We start from the raw sequence: 22,608 nt of genomic DNA, 5'->3' as shown, positions 1-22,608 counted from the left end.
GTACACACCAATTGATTGTTAAAAAACAAGCACAAAGTCGTTTACAAAAAGATAAAACAATAAAACCGGGGGTGGGTATCACCACCGTAGTTTAAAATACTGTAAATACCTGAAACAGATGAATGTTACTTCAGTTACATTCTTTTGTGAAGAAACACAGGAACACAGGCAGCAGCAACCTTATAGCAAGTCCAATCATTGGCCCATCTAGTTCAGTATGGTCTACACTGACTGGCAGCAACTCCCTAAGACTTTAGACAGCGGTTTACTCTCAGCTAGGGATGGATTGATCTGCAGATTTCAGTTTTCTCCATTTCTATTTTTTCTAATCTTAAATTCGGTTCTCCACATTTTTGCAGTAATTTGCAATAAAGAAATGAATTTAATCTTCACGGGAAAAACCCAGCATTTTAGTGTTAATTTCTCCTGATACACACGTTTGTATGCAATCTTGCCTATTATACACATTTTTGCAAAGCAATTTGCCACAATGTAATCAATTTTATTAATATACGCATTTTTACCCTCTGTGTGCATTTTCTTATACATTACTTGGCTGCAGAACTGCATTGCAAATCTGAAGGAAGGTGAATTTTAAGGATGCCTGCACTTTTGTTGGCACATTGTTTTGGAAAGTGTGAATTTGGTAGGTTCACCTTTAAATGCAAACAGAATCAAATTTATCCCCCATCTTTTCTCTTGACCCTACCTGGAGATGCTGGAAATTGAACATGGGGCCTTTTGCATGCCAAACAGATGCTCTACCACTGAGTATCTTTCTTTCGGAGAGACAGAGAGAAAGAAGTTGTACAGGTCCAGCAACTCAGGATTTTGCAACTGTACTGACACATTTATACCAAGTCAAATGCAGACAGAGAGGGTGTGTATGACAAAGGCAGGATAGGGGAGTGCTGAGACTATCCATGTCAACAATCCTAACTGTGTTGACAGGATACCTCAACCTCTGTGCCCAGCCTTAACACCTTTCTTTATAAAGTGTCTCAGTTGTCTAGATTCTGCACAAGGAATAAGGAAATGCAAGTGTCTCTGTCTGCAGGTTTATGATTGGCAAGGCAAAGAGGACAGAGAAGGAAAAGGCAGACAAGCAAATTCACCCTTCCACCAGTAGCAACCCTAAAATATAAATATAAACCACAGAACATGAGTGCCAGATTTCAAGGATCATGGTCCAAAGACTCTGCATGGAGTGCAAGGGGCAGTGTTGTGGCAAGCAGAAATCAAGCACACACAGAGAGCATTGCAACTAATGCAGGTCCTCTTGATGTCCACTCCAGAATGGGGAGGCTGCGGCTCTCCATTCCTGATGTGGAATGGTTGGAGGAATTGGGTATGTTTAGCCGGGAAAAGAGGAACCGGAGAGGAGCTTGTTTGGAGGTTCTAGCAGGGGAGTGCAGCTATCGTATACCCTTGACCGAAGAACGGTACACTCCTTCCATCTGGGATGGTCGTCCTCTTCCACCAAATGCACAGCTTCAGGTGGGACGCACATGGAGCGGTGAGGGAGGAAGGGGACACCCGCCTAGCCAGCCAGATCAGCCAAATCAACCCTGGCGATCAATGGGGTGACAGATGTCACAGCCAGATCGCCCTCACATCCACCGGATAGGAGATATGATAGCAATCCTCAAATATCTAAAGGGCTGTCACATGGAAGATGGAGCAAGCTTGTTTTCTCCTGCTCCAGAGTGTAGGACCCAAACCAATGGATTCAAGTGACACAGAGATTCTGACTAAACATCAAGAAGTAGTTTCTGATGGTAAGAGCTGTTCAACAGTGGAACAGACTCCCATGAGAGGTGTTGGACTCTCCTTCCTTGGAGGTTTTTAAGCAGAGGTTGGAGGGCCACCTGTTATACATGATCTAGTTAGTTGAGATTCCTGCATTGCAGGGAGTCGGACTAGATCACACTTGGGGTCCCTTCCAACTCTACAATGATACGATTCTATGAATCTGCTTCCTTCCAACCAAACAAGAAACTATGGTTGTTCTTGGAATTTGGAATTCATTTCACGCTAGCTGTGATCTGTGAAGGTCTCTCCTCCAATTTCTTTTAAATTGAATTTATGATTATGCACGTTACATGAGATAATAGTTGGAAGCATCCACCTCAGCCTTGAGAGTGAAAAGCAAGCATCAGTGACAACAAACAAACTCCAACAATTAAGTGTGGAATACACAAGTCAGAAATTAAATTATGGTGGAATCAACCAAGCAAGTGTGGTTGAGGGAAAAGGAAAGTTTTAGACATTCTCATTGCTATGGAAGATGGATCTCCTCCAGAATGAAAGTTGGGTGATCGGTGTGCAGTTGTTCTAACAGTTCCAGGTAGAGTTGGAAAAGACTACCTGCCTGAAAATCAGGAGAGCAACTGCCGGTCAGTGTAGACCAGGCATCCCCAAACTGCGGCCCTCCAGATGTTTTGGCCTACAACTCCCATGATCCCTAGCTAACAGGACCAGTGGTCAGGGATGATGGGAATTGTAGTCCAAAACATCTGGAGGGCCGAAGTTTGAGGATGCCTGATGTAGACAATACTGAGCTTGATGGACTGATGGTCTGCCCCAGTATAAGGCAGCTTCCTACGTTCCCTACCCCTGACCCCATTGCACCATAGCTGCCAGGTCTCCCGTATTCCCCGGGAAACCCCCGTTTTTCCAGCTGTTCCCAGCTGAAAAAAATGGATTTTTTGGTTTCCCCCCGGTTTATTCTGGCGCGGCGGCCATTTTGGAACTGGGCGGAGCATGCTCAGAAGCGACTTTTGATGCTGCTCTGCCCAGTTCCAAAATAGCTGCAGTGTGACTTCTGGTGACTTGGAATCACTGGTGAGGGGAAGGGCTGTGGAAGAGGATCAATGGAAGAGGACCCACCTTGCGGGACAGAATGTCCCAGGCTCAATCCTCAGCATCTACAGTTAGGGCTCAGAGAGACACCTGCCTGAAACCCTTGAGAACTACTGCCTGTCTGCCTAGATTGTTCAGTAGTCTGGCTGCATGAGGCAGATTCCCTCCTGTAGACTCAGCTTCCTGGCGCTGCTCAGAGAGGCAGGCCACAAACTTTTTTTAAGGATGGGGATCTACAACAAGCACCAGCACTGTGCCCTCCTGGGGAAGGGGGGCCCCAGCAGCCGCCTGAGGGGTTAGATGCTGGCAAGAGCCCTGCAGCCACAACATCTCTGTAGTAGCCACACCTGCAGAGTCACGCAGCTCTTTGTGGCAGAAGTGTCTCTGCCCACATCACATTTGTAGAGCAATCCCCATCAGTTTGCCTCCTTGGCTAATAAAAAGGGCAGGCTAATATATTCTGGAACCCTGAAGGCAGCTCTCAGAATGTCCTGCAAGGTCCACACAAGCTCCCTCAGCCTGTACAGTGTGTGGCACAGGGTAGCCTGGGCTAGCTGTAGAACAGTGTTATGGGGTGGGGTGGGGGGACTTCCCAGGCGGGCCCTCTCCCTTTAATTGGTGCTAATTGCTGCGTCTGTTCCTGCTGGCCGGGGAGATGTCATGGTTGAAAGGCACAGAGGGGAACGCTGGAGGAGCTAATCCGGCTTTCAGCCGCTAAGCCCCCTTTCGGAGGCGTGTGATAGAGGGGCTCTTTCACAGAAGGCACAAAGCCTGCAGGAGGAAAGGGAGAAATAGGAGATGGAGCCGACAGGAAAAACTTTCACACGGCAGCTCCGCTAAGCCGCCTTTGTGCAGGCGGACTGTCAGAGGTGTCTTAAAGGGACACTGCCTCCCTCCTCCCCAAAGCCCTGCGCCTGCATTCCTTTTTCTCTCCTCTTGTTCGCCTTTTCAGTCCCATCTGCCAAAGGGTTGACCCCCATAGGAATGCTAAAGGGGGAAATCTCCCCAAAGTGTTTGTTCAACTAGCTAGGAGGGGCGTTCGAGGGAAGCGCCAGTGACTTCGAGAGACTTTGGGCCAGGTCTCTGCTGAAATTTATCACACTCCTTGGCCTTCCCTGCATTGAGGTTGAGTTTCCTGCAGTTTCCTGAGCTGCTTTCTGCTGAACCGCTTTATTGATTTGTGCAAACAGGGTCATTTGAGAGCTGAGAGAGGTGCAGGCAATACTTAGTACAGTTTCGCGCCACCAGAGTTTCCTACTGTTGATTCTGCAGTTCAGTCCTCCTCAGTACTGTACTTAGCAGTCTGGACAGCGTATCTAAGACTCAGTTGGGCAACCTGTGGTCCAAGGGCCTGGTTTCCATGCAGATCCTGGTCTAATTTCATTCAGGTGGCAAGGAAGGTAAATGGAGTGTCACCACTGCCCTGTCACTTACCCACCTGCCTACCTACTGCCTACCTGCTGCTCTCCAGCCCCCAGGGGTTGAGTATTGAACTTTGATTGCTGCCATTCAGCAGATGCTGCCATTTTGGTTTTCCTCCACAATGAACCAGAGGTCGCCTCAATTTGGTGCATCATGGGATATACAAAATGGCAGCCACCCAGGTGCTAGGCTACTCTATAAAGAAAGAAAGAAAAGTTGTGGTGGTGGGGAGCCTGTTGCACCACTGAGCTACAAGAAAAGCCCTCACTGTGAGCCTTCAGGAAGGCTATAGCAGGGACCTCTCAAATCTGGAGCCAGCTGTAATACTTACAGGTCCCCTAACGGTTTTAAAATAATCTGTATTTGTTGAAATATCAAAGAATAAAAAACCAGTCCTTGCCATTTCTGTGGCACCCATTACTGAATTCATTTGGTTTCAACCTCCTTTGTACCTCTCCCCATTTCTAGGTACTATTTCTCAGGGCTGTTTAGTTCACCATACACAGGGGTGACAAGCATTCCTCCAGGCTCCTCTACTGGGCGCTTGGGACTCTCTAAAGGCCACACCCTCTCCCCAGACGACACCTTTCACCATCCTTCTTACCATCCTTTTGGGCTGGAATGTGCCCTTGAACTCTGGTAATGCATCTGGCTTGTCTGTATGGAGTGTTTACACACGTTGTTTGGGTCACTTTTACATCTGGCCCTGCCCAGTACTGATATGCAGCCTTGAAAAGCTCTCTAGGAAAGCATGGGGTCCTCAGGCTGAAAAAGAATCCTCCCTCTCAAGATAGATAATTCTCACATGTACCTACTAAAGTCCAGAGAGGGGAGTGCAGGTGTGTGCAGAAACTTGCCTTTCTGTACTAAGGTAGAATGTACATCCATTACTCTGCCCACTTTTGCTTCTGGCCCCGCCCACTGCTGGCATCCGGACCATGGGAGGTCTGGAACAGTTCCCCACCCCTGACCTAACAAAATAAGCTGAGGGCTCTTGCGTACAACAGCTCATGTCACAAAAAGACAGGTGTGCAACAAGTTGGGTTTTTTGCGGGGGTCAGGGTAGGGGAGATCAGCAGTATTTGTTCCTATGTGATCTCCCCAACCCAGGTTTCCCCGCCCTTTGTTCTGCTTGACCAGAAGACTGGCTGCAACAGTTCTAAACCAGATAGCAATGTACAGCACCAGGTCATAGGAGGCAACGGGACGCAGAAAGATAGGAAATTCTCTTACCTAGGCACTCGTTAGCCTCCCTGGCAGTGGCCCTCTGCCACGGACGGTCATAATGGAATGGTTTGCAGCGGTCGCACTCAGGGCCCTCCGTGTTGTGCTTGCAGTCACACACCAGCTTGCCTTCTTTGTCTTTCACGCAGCGTGAGGCATGGCCATTGCACTTGCAGCGCCCCCCGACCTGAAACTCGCCCACGGCATAGTAGTACGAAGAAGAGCTGGCCCCGCCATCCTCGTCCTCATGGTCCCGGCCCCCTAGTTCCCGGAACAAATGGGGGCGGCTGAAAATGACCCGGATGTCAGTGGCCGTCACCCAATCCTGAAGGACGGGGCTGTTGTCAAAATCTTGGGCTGATGGGCGCCCGTCCAGAGTGCTGAAGGCAATGAGCCCTCCTGTCAAGGGGTAGAGGTCTGTGTGCCCATCGGTGCACAGAGCCTCCTGCTCGTTCTGTTTGGTGACGGTGGCTTTGTTGGGCTTGCCGTAGATCTTCCGGCACTGAGAAGAGTAGTACTGATAAGGCACCCATGTTTTGCCGTAATCCATGGACTTGAAAACAGCAGCTGACTCTGGACGGGGAGAGCAGAACTGCAGACTCACATAGATCACCTCAAACTTCTTGCCCAGGGAGAGGGTGAGGGTGATATTCTGGGGCGAATGGTGCAAGGTCTCTGAGCGCCAGCAGGTCATATTTGCAGCAGTGTTCAGGTCTGTGAGGTAGGATGCCGGGTGAGCTTTCCGGGGGTCTGAAGAGTCACAGTGGCGAGTCGCTGGCTTGCCGCATGTGCTGGATGCATGGACCTCCTTCCCAAAGGCGGCGTTGACAAACTCTGGGATGCAGCGGCGGGGTGCTCCTTTTTCGTCATAGCAAGGGTCAGGCGGGATCTGTTGCACCGCAAAGGGGTTCACAGCCTGAGACAGGTCTAGCCCACAGGCAGTCAAGAGCAACCACAACATAGAGAAGGGGTCCATCCTCCCAGGGAGAGATCTTCAAAAGTCACAGAAACCAGCTTCTCTCTAAATGAAAAGCAAATGTTGTGTTAAAATGGTTCCAGTTGTTCACTTGGGGTGGGGTGGGGGGTGAGAGGACAGGAGCTCAGGCTGCAATATGTCTCTGGTCTAGAGGAAACACTAGAGAGGAAGTAAGCCAGGCAAGCTTGCAAACATTTTCAGCTAATGTCAAAGATTTGGAGGAGCAGCTGATGATCTTCTGCTGCTTAGGATAGGACAAGAAGCAGTGGGTTCAGACTAGTGGAAGGTTGAACATTTTTTAAAAATGCTATGAACCTGCAAGGGCAATTCAGCAACATCACAAAGAGCTGAACCCCCTTCTTTTGATGTCCCCCCCCCCTCCTTGGGATGTTGCAGAACAAAAAGGATTTCCTTTTTGGAGTTTCTCTGCATAAGCTGCGGGGGGGGGGGAGTCTTTGCATTCCTGCTGTGAGCCACAGTGGGAATGGAAGAAATCCTACTTCTTTGTGAAGGGACAACTATTTGCATCTAGCTTATCTGTTTAACTGAGGCCAGGATTGTCTCATAGCCAGTTATCTATCAGAGCCAGTTTGGAGTGATTAGGGTGATGGGCTGAGGAGAACTGTGTCGGTGGTGCTGTGGTCTAAACCACAGAGCCTAGGTCAGCGGTTCGAATCCCCGCAACGGGGTGAGCTCCCACTGCTTGGTCCCAACTCCTGCCCACCTAGAAGTTCGAAAGCACATCAAATGCAAGTAGATAAATATGTACTGCTCCAGCGGGAAGGTAAACGGCGTTTCCGTGCGCTGCTCTGGTTCACCAGAAGCGACTTAGTCATGCTGGCCACATGACCCGGAAGCTGTACGCCGGCTCCCTTGGCCAGTAAAGCAAGATGAGTGTGCAACCCCAGAGTCGTCCGCGACTGGACCTAATGGTCAGGAGTACCTTTACGTTTATGCCACAAAGTGCAATTGGGACAGTCACCTTCTCCCAGCCCGGCCTACCTCAAAGGGTTGCTGTGAGGACAACATGAGTATAGGGGAAGGAATGAACCATGTACACTGCCCCAAGTTCCTTGGATGAAGAGCGAAACAAATACTAATAGAAATAAATAAAATACTATAAACTTAACTTTGCTTTTGCCAAAAGATGTAGGCTGTGCACAGCTGAACAAGAATGTCTACATAGCATAGGCACAAGGTGAAGCTGGGTATAATGTGGATTGTGGGGATCAGAAGCAGATCAGCTGGGATTGCCTCAGCAGTTGGCATTATAGGGCCAAGACTTAAGACTCACATCTCCAAGTGTGGAAGCAGAGGCATGCCTTAAAATGAACAACTGCTACCACTATCCTCACTCTCTCATTCTGGATAGTAGCATAGTTTGGACACACACACACACACACACACACAGAGAGAGAGAGAGAGAGAGAGACAGACAGACAGACAGACAGACAGACAGACATGGCAGTGATAAGGTGGCCCAGCTCAAGGCATTCTGCCCTCCTGCCGCAGTTGTGGGTGCACCTTTGATCCTGTAAAAAGGTCCTTGCAAGTAAGCTCCTCAGTCCCAAGGTCCAACTGCAAGGCAAAGTGGATGGTCCTCCAGTCAATCGTAGCTGGAAATGTTGGGGTAATGGGGGCCAACAAGAATCATGAACAGGTGAGGGAAAGAATTGGTACAAAACAATAAAAACCCACTTACAGGCATGTAGATATGCGTGGAATTCATTGTGTATGACCCTTACAGAAGCCCCAAATGTGGTTCAGGTCTGTGCCTCTGACTGCAACCTCAAATAATTGGAAGAAGCATAGCTCGATAGTCTGACTCTGTATAAGGCGTCTTCTTTTGTTCCTGCATTGTCAGTGCTGGAGAGCTGCTGCCAGTCAGTGCAAACAGTGCTGAGCTAGGTGGACTGGTTCAGTAAAAGGTCCCAACCCCTGTCTTGCTATCTGCATCTGGCTTGCTCCTTGCACAGGGCTCTAGTTAAGTGCCTCCCCCCCTTTTCCCTCCCCCCTCCCTGCACATTCCTTTCCTCGCTTTGCTTCTTTTTAACTCTCCCGCCCTCCTCAGTTCCTCCAGGTGCCCTCCTCCTCTCCAGAGGACAGTGTGTTCCTGCCACATGCCGGGTGAAAATTCAAAGGTTTAATTAGCTCCTAATGCCCCCAGTAGGGAAGCCAGCCAGCTTCCAAAACCCAGCATCCCACATCAAAGGCCGAGGGGGAAGGTGTGAGCCCAGCGGGACTGATCCAACCCCACTGGGCAGCTATTCTCTGGAAGGAGCAATGCTTGTTCCCACCCACTGCAAAGCCAGGGCAAGAGTTTACTCTCTGAATGGGATGCTAATCAGGCAATTTCCCGCCCGCCTTCATCCTGCTTCGGGTTCCCTTTGAGCGGCTTGTCCCTTAGATTATGGAGCAATGACAGTTACTAATGGAGGAGGCTGGGTTGGGTGGGGAGATCCCAGGCTTCCTAGCAGCAGTTAAGAAGACGGCTTCTGTTGTTACACTGTCTTCAACCTGAAGTTATGAGGCAGGCTGTGGTTCTTGCCTTGGGCTCAAAAAATAAACAAAAAGGAAGGAGTTACAAAGCAAGATGTCTGCAGACCAGCCAATACCCTCCAAGCCTGATGGGTTTTTCAGGGGGAATAAGGCTACTCAGTTGGCTTCTAGCTACTTCTAATATGGCGAGTGGGAGAGTCCAGTTGCTCTCGGGTTCTGCATGCAGGTTCCCAATAGACAACTGTACGGTCACTGAAGGAATAAGACACTGGGCTAGACAGGCTTTTGGCTTGATCCAGCAGGACTTTTCTTATGTCCTGAGTAACAGTGAGAGGGGGGTCTTGCGTTCCTTCCTTGCATGTATGCTTCCCGGAGGGATCTAATTGGCCACTGTGAGAACAGGATGCTAGACTAGATGGGCCTTTGGTCTGATCCAGCAGGACTCTTATGGAGGAGGAATATTGCATCCACATTTGATTTCAAGCCATAGTGGCTTGGCCCACTGAGCAGAGCCAGGGAAGCAGAGTGAAGGATGAGCAGGGGGCGGACCCACACTGACAAACAGAATCTACCAAGTCATGGGTGCATCCCAATTGGTCCAAGAAAGGGGCGTCAGTACCAAAATACAGTACACTTGCCAAATGCCTACAGTCTTTTTAACCCCCCCCCCCCGATGTGTGTTATTTCCAGAATGCAGTTTTCAGGAGGGACTGAAATTGTTCAGCCACCCTGGAAATTGTTCAGTACAGGAGGGACTGATTGTTCAGCTACCCTGGAAATGGAAGCTCGGGGGGGGGGGGGAGAGAAGGGTCTCTCAGCACCTGTAACCAACCACAGCTCTCAGAATTCTTTGGGGGGAAGCCATGACTGTTTAAAGTGACACCATAGTGCTTTAGATGTATGGTGTGAATGTGGCCCTAGTTAGATACAACTCGTTTTCACTTTGGGGCACTGTGGGTGATTAAATATCACAGCTTGTAGCCACCAGGCAAGCACCCACCACACCACAGGGACCCTGGCAGCAGGTGTTGGCTAGCCTGTGGACCCTTCCGAGGTGCTAGCAGGTACCTGAGTGTGTGTGAGGTACTGATGCCAGGTTTGGGCCAGCCACTCTGTCTAGCCTAACCTACCTTGCAAATTTGTTGTAAGGGGAAAATATTGGATTTCCACAGTCTACGCCCTGAGCTGAGACAGTAATCTGATAAATAAATAAAGAAAAATGAATTGCACAACCTAACACGACCTGAGGCATGCTGCCTGCCTGGATTAGGAAGGAAGGAAGGAAGGCGGACAGCCAGTTGGAAAAAAATTGTCTGCAATTTATTTATTTTTCATTTGCAAAAGAGAATTGTTGTTGCAATTTGGGTACAGGTTTGCTCTCTTCTCCATGCCAAAACCACTAATGGCCTTGGAAACGCCTCCCTTACTAGACCCAAGATAGGGCAGGCATTTGGGCTGGCTGCTTTGGATCACACCTGATCATAACAACTGAGAGTGTGGTTGGGGGTGGAGAACAAGGACCCAGGAAGTGACTAAGTTGTCCTATCAACCATGTTCAGTTTGCTTCATTCAGCAGCAACAAAAGAAGGTGTGTAACACTGAGTCAGATTCTTGGTCTATCTAGTTGTTTTGTCTATCCAGTTGTTTTGGGGACACCCCGAAACCACCAAAATTGTTGAGTTTTTCAGTTCACTTGCCTAAGATCCAGGACAAAGCACCGCCTTTCAGAAATCCCCCCTGGACATAAATTCTGCCTTTGAAATCCTGGTAATGTCCGGGAAAATCCAGATATAAGGCAGCCCTATGCTGACTGGCAGCAGCTGTCCAGGATTTTGGGCAGAAGACATGCTTCCAGGTCTACCTGGAGATGCTGGGTATTGAACCTTGGACCTTCTGCATGCAAGGCAGATGCTCTACCACTGTGTTACAGCCTTTCCCCAAATGCAGTCTGTAACTAAATCTTGCAACGAAGAGCTCTTGGATTCCAGAACCCAAGTGCTCTATTCCATCGCAATCCAGTTCTGTGCGTCTTGTACATCAATCAGTGAGTGTTCTGTTTAGAGGTTCTTGCCCTCCCTTAGAGTCACCCTCCTCCTAAAGTTTTGCTGCCCTTCTGCAAACCTAACCAGGCCAATTCCTCCCTCTTGGAAGGTGCCATTTTGGCTACAGAAGCACCAACACTTGGAAAATCTCAGTTGATCTTGGTATATATGTTCAGAACATGCAATTATTTTTTGCTTCACGTGAAAAATTTGTATCCCACCCTCTTTCCAAGAAATTCAAGGGGATGCTTCCAACCCTAATCAGAGTTGACCCACTGAGACCTACAATTCCCAAAGTTCTCTGGGAAGAGGGATTGCTAAACTACTTTGAGAACTGCAGCTCTCTGGAGGGAATAGGGGTCTTCTAAGAACTCTCAGCACCCTTAACAAACTACAGTTCCCAGGATTCTTTGGGGGAAGCTATGGCTGCTTAAAGCGGTACGACAGTACTTCAAATGTATAGTGCATGTGGGGCCACAATTGAACTAGATGGACCAATGATCTGTTGATATAATGCAGCTTCTTGAATTCCCATTGAGTCACATATCTCTCTCACACACAGAGAGACACATTAGTCTGGCAACTTATTCAGCAAATCTCTGTGCAGTTGGTGCAGAATGTCATAACACATAAGGAAATCAGCCACAGCTTTGTTGGCTGAAATAACAACTAGCAACGGGTCTACAACTGTTGCTCCAGTACCAAAGCGGATAGGGAGGGAGAATGGGGGAAACTACATCCAGCCCTCCTCTTTTATAGTTTGGGTCTAGGCAAAACGTCTCTCCCTGGCGCCCGGGATGATGTGCATTCTTGGCCAAAGGATGCCCTAAACTCTGGATGCGCCAGATTGCTTTGCGCGGTGCTGAATCAATTCCAACAATTTGAAGGGGGGGAATAGATACACTTGTTTTATATTAAATGAACAAGGGGTCCTTAGTAGAGAAATGAGCCAGCCAAGTAAGCAAGCCACTGAGCTGGGTTCTGTGCCCAGCTCCGCCAGAAAAGTATTTTTGAAATATTAATTTCAAAATATACATTTCCCCCTTTTAAGCCAAGAAAGTGTGAGGGATTTCTTTCCATTTAGCTGTCACAAATGTGTGCATTCTTATGGCCACGCAACCCCCCTCACTCCCCAAAGATGAATGATGCAGAGCTTAAAAAGTCAATACCGGCTAACAAAGTTAGGCGACATCCAACTCCCTCCGCATGGGCTAGTTCAATAGGTATGGGAGGAGGCAGAGCCCCATTCAGGCACCCTTTATATTGTGCATTCATGATGAGTTGTGCTCATTATCGTAACGAGGCAGTTATCCTGCGATTCCACTTTCAATACTGTGCTATTCCTCTCACAGAGCTACATTTCCCAGAATTCCCTGGGAAGAGGGACTCTGGATGTTAAAGCACCCTGGGAACTGTTGCTGTGTGAGAAGAATAGGGGTCTCCTAACTACTCCCAGGCCTCATGAAGACTTTCAACTGTGCCGCGATTTGCAGGCACAGGTCTGAGCATGTGCTTCCCCCCCCCCTTTTGTCCCACCAGGAAAACCTACTGTTTACTGCTGAATCAGAACAAACGTCAACCAGCTTTTCCATGATGCTTTGGAGGAAGCCATGAAAATGGTATTGTAATGTTTTGTGGTGCAGATGTGGCCCTTGAATTGCCTTGATCTGACAGCAAGGTGAAGCAGGAAAGAAAGAAAGAAAGAAAGAAAGAAAGAAAGAAAGAAAGAAAGAAAGAAAGAAAGAAAGAAAGAAAGAAAGAAAGAAAGAAAGGAAGGAAGGAAGGAAGGAAGGAAGGAAGGAAGGAAGGAAGGAAGGAAGGAAGGAAGGAAGGAAGGAAGGAAGGAAGGAAGGAAGGAAGGAAGACTAAGCACCAGCCCCACTGAATTCAAGCACCAAGCGGACACCAAACTATGAATTACTCAGTGCCAGATGTAGAACCATGTAGTCAGACGCCTGAGAGCAGAAGCAGCAAAATAAAACTAATCTGCAAGTGACTGTGGGTTTTTGTTTCCAAAAGCTTTCCAGGAAACAATGACTGAGGTGGTTCTACACATACCAGTGAGAAAGTTAGTGTGTGCGTGTGCGATCGGGGCTGTGTACACACTCCTGTTGACCCTGCATTTAATGCGCTCCCACCACTCATTTGTAGGACTAACTATCCACATCTATCCTACAGTTCCTTGAGAAACATTGGAGAAGAGCAGATAGTCTCTCAGGCTCTGCATTACTATACTGCAGCAGCAGCTAGATTAGGTGTAAAGAGATTTTGATCGTGTTTGCCCAGGTCTAGCAGCAGAGCTTCAACCTGGCTATATAGCATTATTTCACCACTGGTTTTTTTTTTAGTTAAAGGTAAAGGTAAAGGGACCCCTGGCCATTAGGTCCAGTCGTGACCGACTCTGGGGTTGTGGTGCTCATCTCGCATTATTGGCCGAGGGAGCCGGCATACAGTTTCCAGTCATGTGGCCAGCATGACAAAGGCGCTTCTGGCAAACCAGAGCAGCACACGGAAATGCCGTTTACCTTCCCACTATAGCGGTTCCTATTTATCTACTTGCATTTTTATGTGCTTTCGAACTGTTAGGTTGGCAGGAGCTGGAACCAAGCAACGGGAGCTCACCCCGTCACAGGGATGCGAACCGCCAACCTTCTGATCGGCACGCCCTAGGCTCAGTGGTTTAGCCCACAGCGCTGGCAGCAAATGGTGTCTGCGTTTGGGTCTCAGAGAGAGCAGCAAGTGAATGGCAGAGCATGGAGTTCTTGTCTTTCCTCCTCCTTCAAAACTGCTCCAAGGTGGGTGTGATGCTGTCTCTGTGCTTTCTGCCCCATGTTCCCTGGGAACTGTCCAGCAAAAGAGCACAGGAGAGCAGTGCTGAATCCTAACCCCAGGACACTGTGGAAGGGTCTGCCAGCTGATCCTCCTCTCTCACCAAGGTGGACAGGAGCAGCTTAGACCTCCAATGGCAGAGGTTTCATGGGAACCACAGCTGACTTGCGAAAAGCTTAAAGTGTGCACTCAAGCTGTTACAGGGCCCCTCCAGACATCCTTTTTATTCTGCATTCATGCTGATTTGTGCTCAGGATAGTATTGGGGCAGTTATACGTAGTTGCGCTTTCAATACTGTTGGCAACCGCAAAACTTTCCAGGCAAAGCTACTGTTTCATTTCCAATCAGTGCATGTCCCAAAACTCCCTGCTGAAATCCTGCAACTTGTTATATTGCAAATGCTCTCCCAGACATTTCTGCCCCACATACAGTATGTTGTGCTATAGCACTGGAGCGTCCCTCCCAATAGCAATGATGCTGTAACATTGGAGAAGCATCACAGAACAACTAACAAAGTAGAATTATGTCTAGCCAGTCCAGTCAAAATCCACCAGTAATGCACTATTATTGCGACAAGGACAAGTTGCAGAATGCTGCACACAAACCCTCTGCACGCGTGTGTGCACATGCACACACACAAACCCCCCTTCTTTAGGAGGGCCCTAAAGAAATAATTTGATTTACCCATGTTTGTCCTACACCCCTTCCCTCTGGTTTACATGGACACATAGAGATAAAATGTCATCCACAGCCTGATGAAAAATGAGTAGATGAGCCTCTTACTTTGCACCAGGCTAGGAAATACATGGAAACAGCAAAAATTGCCATTTCTGAATATTTTTCCAGCCCAGTGTGAGATCAGAGGTTGAGCTCCCCCTCTGGAAAACTGGGGCAGAGTGGGGAGGAGAAAGGATATGGGTGATAACCACAAACGACGTCTGGCTGCTAAGGACAGACAATATTTATGGACCCCAGAATGCTGAAAACATCCAACACACACATAGGCCAGAGGCTCAAAGCCTAGAGCGGAGATGGGGAAGCTGTGGTCCTCCAGATGTTGTTCATCTACAACAGGGCTGGGGAACCTTGTGGTCAGGGATGGTGGGAGATGGAGTCCAGAAACATCTGGAGGGCCACCACCATCATCAGGATGTTTATTTGGCTTTACGCCCATCATAAAACACAACACAACAAAATAAATCAAATAAAACAGCGGACTTGTTCAAGCCACAAATAATATAACACAATTCACAGCTCACAAGGACAAATATTAACAATTAAAAAAGAAAAGTTTAAGATTATGATTAAAAACTTAGGTACTACGCTAAAATCAATATCTGATGTCATTATAGAAAATTCTTATAACTATAAATAATCTGCTAACATTCCATTCCATCTCTTGTACGAGAGGACGGCTGTTAGGAATTTAGCAACCTGTAGAGTAATATAAGGATCCACATCTTGACGAACCCAGGCAAGCTGTAGGTCAACTGGTTTGTCAGCCATAGGCTGGATTATGGAATTTAGTATACTAGCACGAGCCGAACTGTACATAGGGCAGATAAACATAACATGATGTAGAGATTCAGATGTTTTAATTTCACAAGCACACATTGAAGAGACTTGGCCCTTAGTAAATCTATGTCTCAGCACGTTTGTTGGAAAAACATTGAACCTAGCTTTAATGAAGGCTTAACGGTGAGACGCGGCCACCACTTTCCCACCTCTGCTATAAAAGATGTGGCTCCAGCATTGCTTTAGCTATGAAGGGGCAGTTTTCATTGACTACTTTAACCACTATGCTATGCTCCAGTGCAGCAAGATCTCAGGCTACAACTAAGCATACTTTTACTGGAAGTGATGACATCCAGCTTTGGCATGAAACTGCTATTCTATCACCATCCCAGTCCATTGGTTATGCTGGGTGGGGCTGATGGAGTTTCATGCCATATGTGCCCATTTTGTATGAGATCTGCATATGTGCCCATTCTATATGGGGCGGGCGGGCTTGAGGGCCACCAGAAGTCATTGGACTTGAATCTCCATCATCCTCAGTCCGCATAACCAATGGGCTGTGGTGATGATGGGAGTTGTAGATCAGCCACTTATGGAAAGACACAGGTTTATAAAATTAGGTGTGGCATAGAGAAAGTGTTCTTCTCCCTGTCACATATGACTAGAACTTATGGACATCCAATGAAGCTGAATATTGGAAGATGCAGGACACATTACAGGAAGTACTTCCTTATGCAGTACATAGGTAAACTATGACACTCGCTCGCCCAAGAGGCAGCAAAGGCCACCAACTTGGATGCCTTTAAAAGAGGACTGGATAAATTCATGGAGGGGAGGGTCACTGAGGGCTACTAGCCATGATGGTAATGCTCTGCCTCCATAGTGGGAGACAGCAATGCTTCTGAGTACCAGTTGCTGGAAACCATGGGAGAGCAGAGAGGGCTCTTGTGCTCAGGTCCTGCCTGCAGGTCTGCTGCAAACATCTGGTTGGCCACTGTGAGAACAGGATGCTGGACTAGATGAGTCACTGGCCTGATCCAGCAGGCCTCTTCTTATGTTCTCTACCTCTATTATATGAGGAGAGGCGCTCAGTTTATAAGCGAGGAAAGGGCCAGCACTTCTCTAGGGGTATTAATGTCAGAATCTGAAGCAGAGGTTCTGGCTTTTATCCTTGGGGGAGCTGAGTGACCCTCAAGGAGCCCAGTGCTTCTTCCTTCATTCTCTCTCCTGTTGTGTCTCTCTTTCTCTTTTAGTTGAGTCATGTTATGTCAATATTTTCTCTGTTAACAAAGAAGTGGCTTTTTTTAAAAAAATATATATAAAATCCCTCTGTAGCGGGATGATGAATCAGCAACAGACTTCGAGCCCTTGGGGCCCCAAAATTCCTGCTGTTTTGATTCCCTGCTTCTGTTTTTATTACCCAGGTCTTGGCCAATGAGCCAACAGATGGGGACCAAAATATCAGGGCTGCCAATGCTCTACATAAGCACAAATCATTGCTGGGCATATCTTCCTGGGGTGGAGCTTTTGAACAGGGTTCAGATATGCAACCAAAGTAACCATCGATGTGAAATAAAATCCCTGTGGCATTTTTTATTTTTATTTTTTTGGCGGTGGTATTCTAAGAGGAAAGCTGCTTTGGGAGGGAGGGATTTGGACAGAGAAGCAATGCTGTAGGTATTTAACTCTTTCCTCCTGCCACTTCTCCATTCCATTCTGCCTTCCCCCAGCCAAACACCCCAACTAAGGTACTAAACACATTTACTCTCGTGGGTACATGGCTAGATTCCTGCAGGGGCAAAGGGTGGTGAGTTAGAACAGATAAATGCCACTTGGAGAAAGGATTCAACACACCTAAGATCATAAGAACATTTGAATAGCCACTGGATCAGGTTAAAGGCCCATCTAGACCAGCATCCTGTTTTCACAGTGGCCAACCAGATGTCTATGGGAAACATGCAAGCAGGATGAGAGCACAAGAGCCCTCTCCTCTCCTTTGGTTTCCATGAACCTCCAACTGTGAAAAAAGAGCATAGCCATTGTGACTAGTTCATAGCCTTATCCTTCATAAATTAGTCCAACCTTCTTTTAAAGCCATACAGGATTGGTGGGATAGATCAGTCAGTAGAGCAAGACTCTCTTAATCTCAAGGTCATGGGTTTGAGCCCCATGTTGGGCAAAGTTTCCTGCCTTGCAAGAGGTTGGACTAGATAACCCTCATGCAGTGTTTGAAATTAGCTAGGCGCCAGGCACATTTTGCTATCGGCTACTTGTGACCAAGTGAAGATGCCTAGGCTCCAGGATGGCGCCTGGCATCTCCACCATCTGGAAGTGCATGCCTGGGGGTCATGGGGTCTGCACTGTTTTCACACACTAATTCCACATCCTGTAGGAAAATGTCAATAAGTATGTGGACTGTCCCTTGATAAAGCGACTTTTCTTCTTTTAGGTTCTCAAAGTTCTTAACCTAGCTCAAGGTTGTCGTCTGAACTAGCCAGATGTTTAACTGGTAATCAATCACAGTCAGTCCATCGTTTGAAAAATAAGACTATGATTCTATGAGGCTATATGCCATCACTGCCTCCTATGGGAATAAATTCCATTTCCCCTTTGTTAAGAAATCTTTTCTTTTATCTGTCCTGAATCTTCAACTCATGTCCACAAGTTCTATTGTTATTGGGGGGGGGGTTACTCTCTCCATGCCATGCATTGTTTTATAGACTTCTGTAACCTCACCTCTTATTTTTTTAAAAAAAAATATTAAAATGTCCTAAATGTTGCAAATACACACACACACACACACACACATACCAGTAAGGTACATCACCACAGGGATGAGTCTGTAATAATGTGATCCTGGGTAATTAACAAAAAACCAAAAACCAATACTTGAAGCAGTTGGGGTATGACTGAGCTGTGCACCTATATTGAGCAGAAGAGATCTGGCTACCTCAAGTACCCCACCACCACCCCACACCACCCACACCTCAAATACCAAGGTCTTGCTTGTATGTAGCAGTGAGTTAAGGGCAGGACTTTGGGGCTACAAGTTCAGGGACCAACACAGCAGAATGCCCATGAAAGGTTCCAAACTCAGCCGAACTGGCTTATCACATTCCAAAGACAGTCAAATAACAGGCATTACCATCTTAATCAGGTCTCCACTTAAGACTGTTATGAGTCTACAATTACCTAATTACATCACTGTGCCTGGATTATCATTTGAGGTTAGGCAAGTGGTACCTGGCGGAAGGGCCTTTTCCTATACCACAGCGGAATTTGAGACAGGATGCTTGGAAGAGAGAAGACGCATCCCTCTCCTTGCACCTTGAACGCTATTTCCTAATTGGAAGGATGCAGAGAGGAGAAAAGCTTGCTCCGTGGCTCCTTGGCTCCTTGCAACAGTGCCAGAATCACAGGAAGGGAAAACGGAACAGTAGTATCAGACCCAACATGTTGGAACACAAATGGGTCACTAATAGGTGGTGAAGCTGTTGAACCCGAAGGCCGAGTCATGTGAAAAATAGGTTCTGCACGCAGCCAAAGAGCCTCGGTTGGGGATGCTAGCTTAGCACCACCCATGGTATCTTTGAGTGAAAGATTCTGAATGATGCTCAGTCCCCACCAACAGAAAAGAAGTCAGAAGGGGCTGATTTCCCAGATAAATGAGCATCGTGTGAGGATGCCAAGAACCACTGGATCTAGAACAAGGAACCTCCAGCTCAGTGTTTGCCTGTCCCCATTTTAGTAAGACATCAAAGCTGTGTGGTTTGGAGACCCTTTCAGTGAAGTGAGGCACACTGGACTAATCCTATCCAAGTCAACCAGTGGGGCTGCCTCAACAGCCTTTCAGTTCAGGCTGGGACTTTTCCTGAGCAACAAAGGGTGGGATAAAAAAATATGATAGAAAACCACACCTTCAGCACGAGAGCAATGTGAACACTCAAGCACAGTGTCTCTGCATTTGTATCATTTATAAACACCACAGAAGCATCTTAACTCTGCAGCTCTCGTACAGTGGCAAATTCAGAAGCACCGTGTCCTTTCACAGTAATCACACCCAGGCCCCCTGACCATCACACCCCTCACAGCTACATCCCCTTCAAAGATTATGCAACCTTCTAAAAAATACAACAATCTTATGCATTCCAATGATCAATGCAGACCTCATGTGTTGTGTTTCATCTAGATCTACTATTTTCTGTGCACATATACTAAAGCAATGCAATTAAAACAATTTAAACCAGCAATTTACACCCCCACCCCCAAATCCTCCAATATTTAAGGAAAGAAAAATAGTGCACTTGTTGATACTTTAAGGGAATAAAGTTCACTTCAGTTTCCACATGGTCTGGGGTGGCACTCCTTGCTTTAACAAGTTTTTTTTAATGTTTTGGCAAGGTATTAACTCCAAAAATATACATTTCCTTGAAATCCACCCTGCGTCTACAATCTGGCATCACAGATGTTTGTATTTGCATTGCTGTGCAGTTCTTCACAGCTGAAATACTTATTTTTTTAAAAGAAACACACACACACACACACACACACACACACACACACACCAATGTTGCAAAGTGCCAAACGTGTTCCAAGCAAGGCAGATTGTACAAAAGGTACACTTGGCAAGCAAATTCCAGTGCCGAGTACAGATTCTCCAGACACCAGCAACAAGCTGGGAGCAGTAGCTAATACCTCAGAAGACTGACTCAGGATTCAAGATGACATTAAATGAGCTCAGTCCTCCAGTCCTTCCAGTCCTCCAAACTAACAAAATGAATTTCAATAGGGACAAATGTAAGGCTCTGCACTTGGGCAGGAATAATTAGGTGCACAAATATAGGATGAAAGACATCTGGCTTGACAGCAATACATGTTAAAAGGATAGGGGGTCTTGGTAGACAATAAGTTTAATATGACTCAACAGTATGATCCAGCAGCTAAATAAATAAATAAATAAATAAATAGCTAAAGCAATTCCGGGCTGCATCAACAGATCAGGGGAAGAAATAGTGGGGGTGGTGCTGTGGGTTAAACCACAGAGCCTAGGGCTTGCCGATCAGAAGGTCGGCGGTTTGAATCCCTGTGACGAGGTGAGCTCCCGTTGCTCGGTCCCAGCTCCTGCCAACCTAGCAGTTCGAAAGCATGTCAAAGTGCAAGTAGATAAATAGGTGCCACTACATTGGGAAGGTAAACGGCGTTTCCCTGTGCTGCTCTGGTTCGCCGGAAGCGGCTTTGTCATGATGGCCACCAGGGCCGGCCCTACGTCCAGGCTGGGTGGCGCAGGGCACCACGCGCCGGCCCGCCAGGGGGGCGCCGCGAGCTGCGCCCACCCACTGGGCGGCCGGTCCGCCGCGCAGCTGCGCCCACGGCACCCGCGCTGTGCGTGCCCGCCCGTCGCGCAGCAGCGCCTGTGGCAGCCGCGCTGCACGCTGCGCCTGCCCACCCACCGTGTTGGGAAACGGGGCGGGGGGGGGGCGCCGGAGGGATCTGTTGCACCACGGCGCCAGGGGCGCTTAAGACGGCCCTGCTGGCCACATGACCTGGAAGCTATACGCCGGCTCCCTCGGCCAATAATGCGAGATGAGCACCGCAACTCCAGAGTCAGTCACGACTGGACCTAATGATCAGGGGTCCCTTTACCTTTATTCTGCCTTGGTAAGACCACATCTGGAGTACTGTACTGTGTTCAGTTCTGGGCACCACAGTTTAAGGATATTATTGACAAGCTGGAATGTGTGCAGAGGAAAGCAACCAAGATGATCAAGTGTCTGGGAACAAAGCCTTATGGGAACAGTTGAGGGAGTTGGGTATGTTTACCCTGCAGAAAAGAACACTGAGAGGTAATATGATAACCATATTCAATATCTGTAATGTTGTCACACAGATGATGGAGCATGCTCCCCCCCCCCCCTGCTGATCCAGAGGGTAGGACTTGAACTAATAGATTCAAATCAGAGGAAAGGAGATTCTGACTAAACATTAAGAAGAACTTTCTGGCAGGAAGACAGTGGAACAGACTGTGTCTCAGAAGGTGTTGGACTCTCCTTCATTGGGTTTTTTAAAACAGAGGTTGGATGGTTACTTGTCAGGGACTCTTTAGTCATAATCGCTGCATTGCAGGGGATTGGATTGTAGCTTCCAATGCTACAGTTCTACGATTCTATAAGCAATCCAGACCTGTGGTGAGAAAATAGCTATTCTTCGAACAGGTACTGCTGCTAAGAGGCCAGATGAATTCTCAATCAACCAGCATTCTTTTTTCAAAAAAGAAAAGAAAAAGGGAGGGGTTTTTTTTATCCCAAGCTGTAGAAAAGAGTTTGTGGCTGATTATTAATAAAAGATGACAACCCGGACAATAACAGAACTGTTAAGTGATACCAGCCTAGAGAGATTCCAGATGGAGAAGGCCACTGTGTGACCTATATGCATCCCAAGTGGATCAGAATTATGCCCTACAACATCATTTCTAATGCTCTCTGAGTGCAATAGCCACGGCCGTCCCCTTTCCTTCCTAGTCAGCTGGGGAGGAAAGTTCAGTTTCCTGTATATTTGCACATCTACATCTCCCTCCCTGTGTCTCTCTTGGGAGACTCTTTGCCTTATTTGGAAATGATAGAGAAGAAGAAAATAATTTGGCATCTCCTCTGGCAATGCACCCCTGCTCATCTCTCTCTCCTCCCCCCCAGCCCCCTCACAAGTGCAACAGATGAATTTCCAAGAAACACTGCTCGATAGATGCTAACTTGCTCTGCACGGTGGCAGAATTAAATTTACAAAGAGAACGAAAACATGGCACTGCGTAGCTGGAAGCCAACTCCTGTCTATCCCAATGGACTCAACGATTGCCAGAGATGCACTTAACCATCATTTCAAATACTCTGCTGGGGCAGCAAACATGAGAACTGAAGAGCAGCTGGACGATGGATGATGAGAAGAGCCTGGGGTCTGTAATGGAGAATTAAGAGATGCCTTTGTGTGTATTATGAAGTCTGGTGGGCATGGCGTAATTGTATACATTACACAGAGTGACCTGGAGGTGCTCTTGCCTACAACTACCGTATTTTTCGCTCCATAAGATGCACCTGACCATAAGACGCACTTAGTTTATTGCGGAGGAAAGGGGGAAAGCCCAATTTTGGGGGGGATCAGCTCACAGTTGTGCAGCTTCTTTTGCAAAGAGGAAAAGCCCCATTTTTAAAAGGATCAGCTCAAAGTTGTTGAGTTTACTTTGCAAAG

General features: G+C 47.5%; 1 protein-coding gene across 1 annotated transcript in view; it reads right to left on the bottom strand.

The window, feature by feature from the left end:
• NTN3 (netrin 3) overlaps positions 1–22,608 on the bottom strand; it is a 118,527-nt gene that overhangs the window by 77,450 nt on the left and 18,469 nt on the right. Inside the window, exon 3 of the mRNA XM_035131239.3 lies at positions 5,518–6,529. Within this exon, the coding sequence (XP_034987130.1) occupies positions 5,518–6,484 (967 nt within the window). The 5' untranslated portion in view covers positions 6,485–6,529. The remainder of the gene's footprint in view (positions 1–5,517; positions 6,530–22,608) is intronic.

The sequence above is a fragment of the Zootoca vivipara genome, chromosome 13 (genome assembly GCF_965207765.1).
Source record: "Zootoca vivipara chromosome 13, rZooViv2.hap1.1, whole genome shotgun sequence".
Lineage (NCBI taxonomy): Eukaryota > Metazoa > Chordata > Lepidosauria > Squamata > Lacertidae > Zootoca > Zootoca vivipara.
The sequence above is the reverse complement of the archived record's forward strand: the minus strand, read 5'-3'. Positions and strand labels throughout refer to the sequence as shown.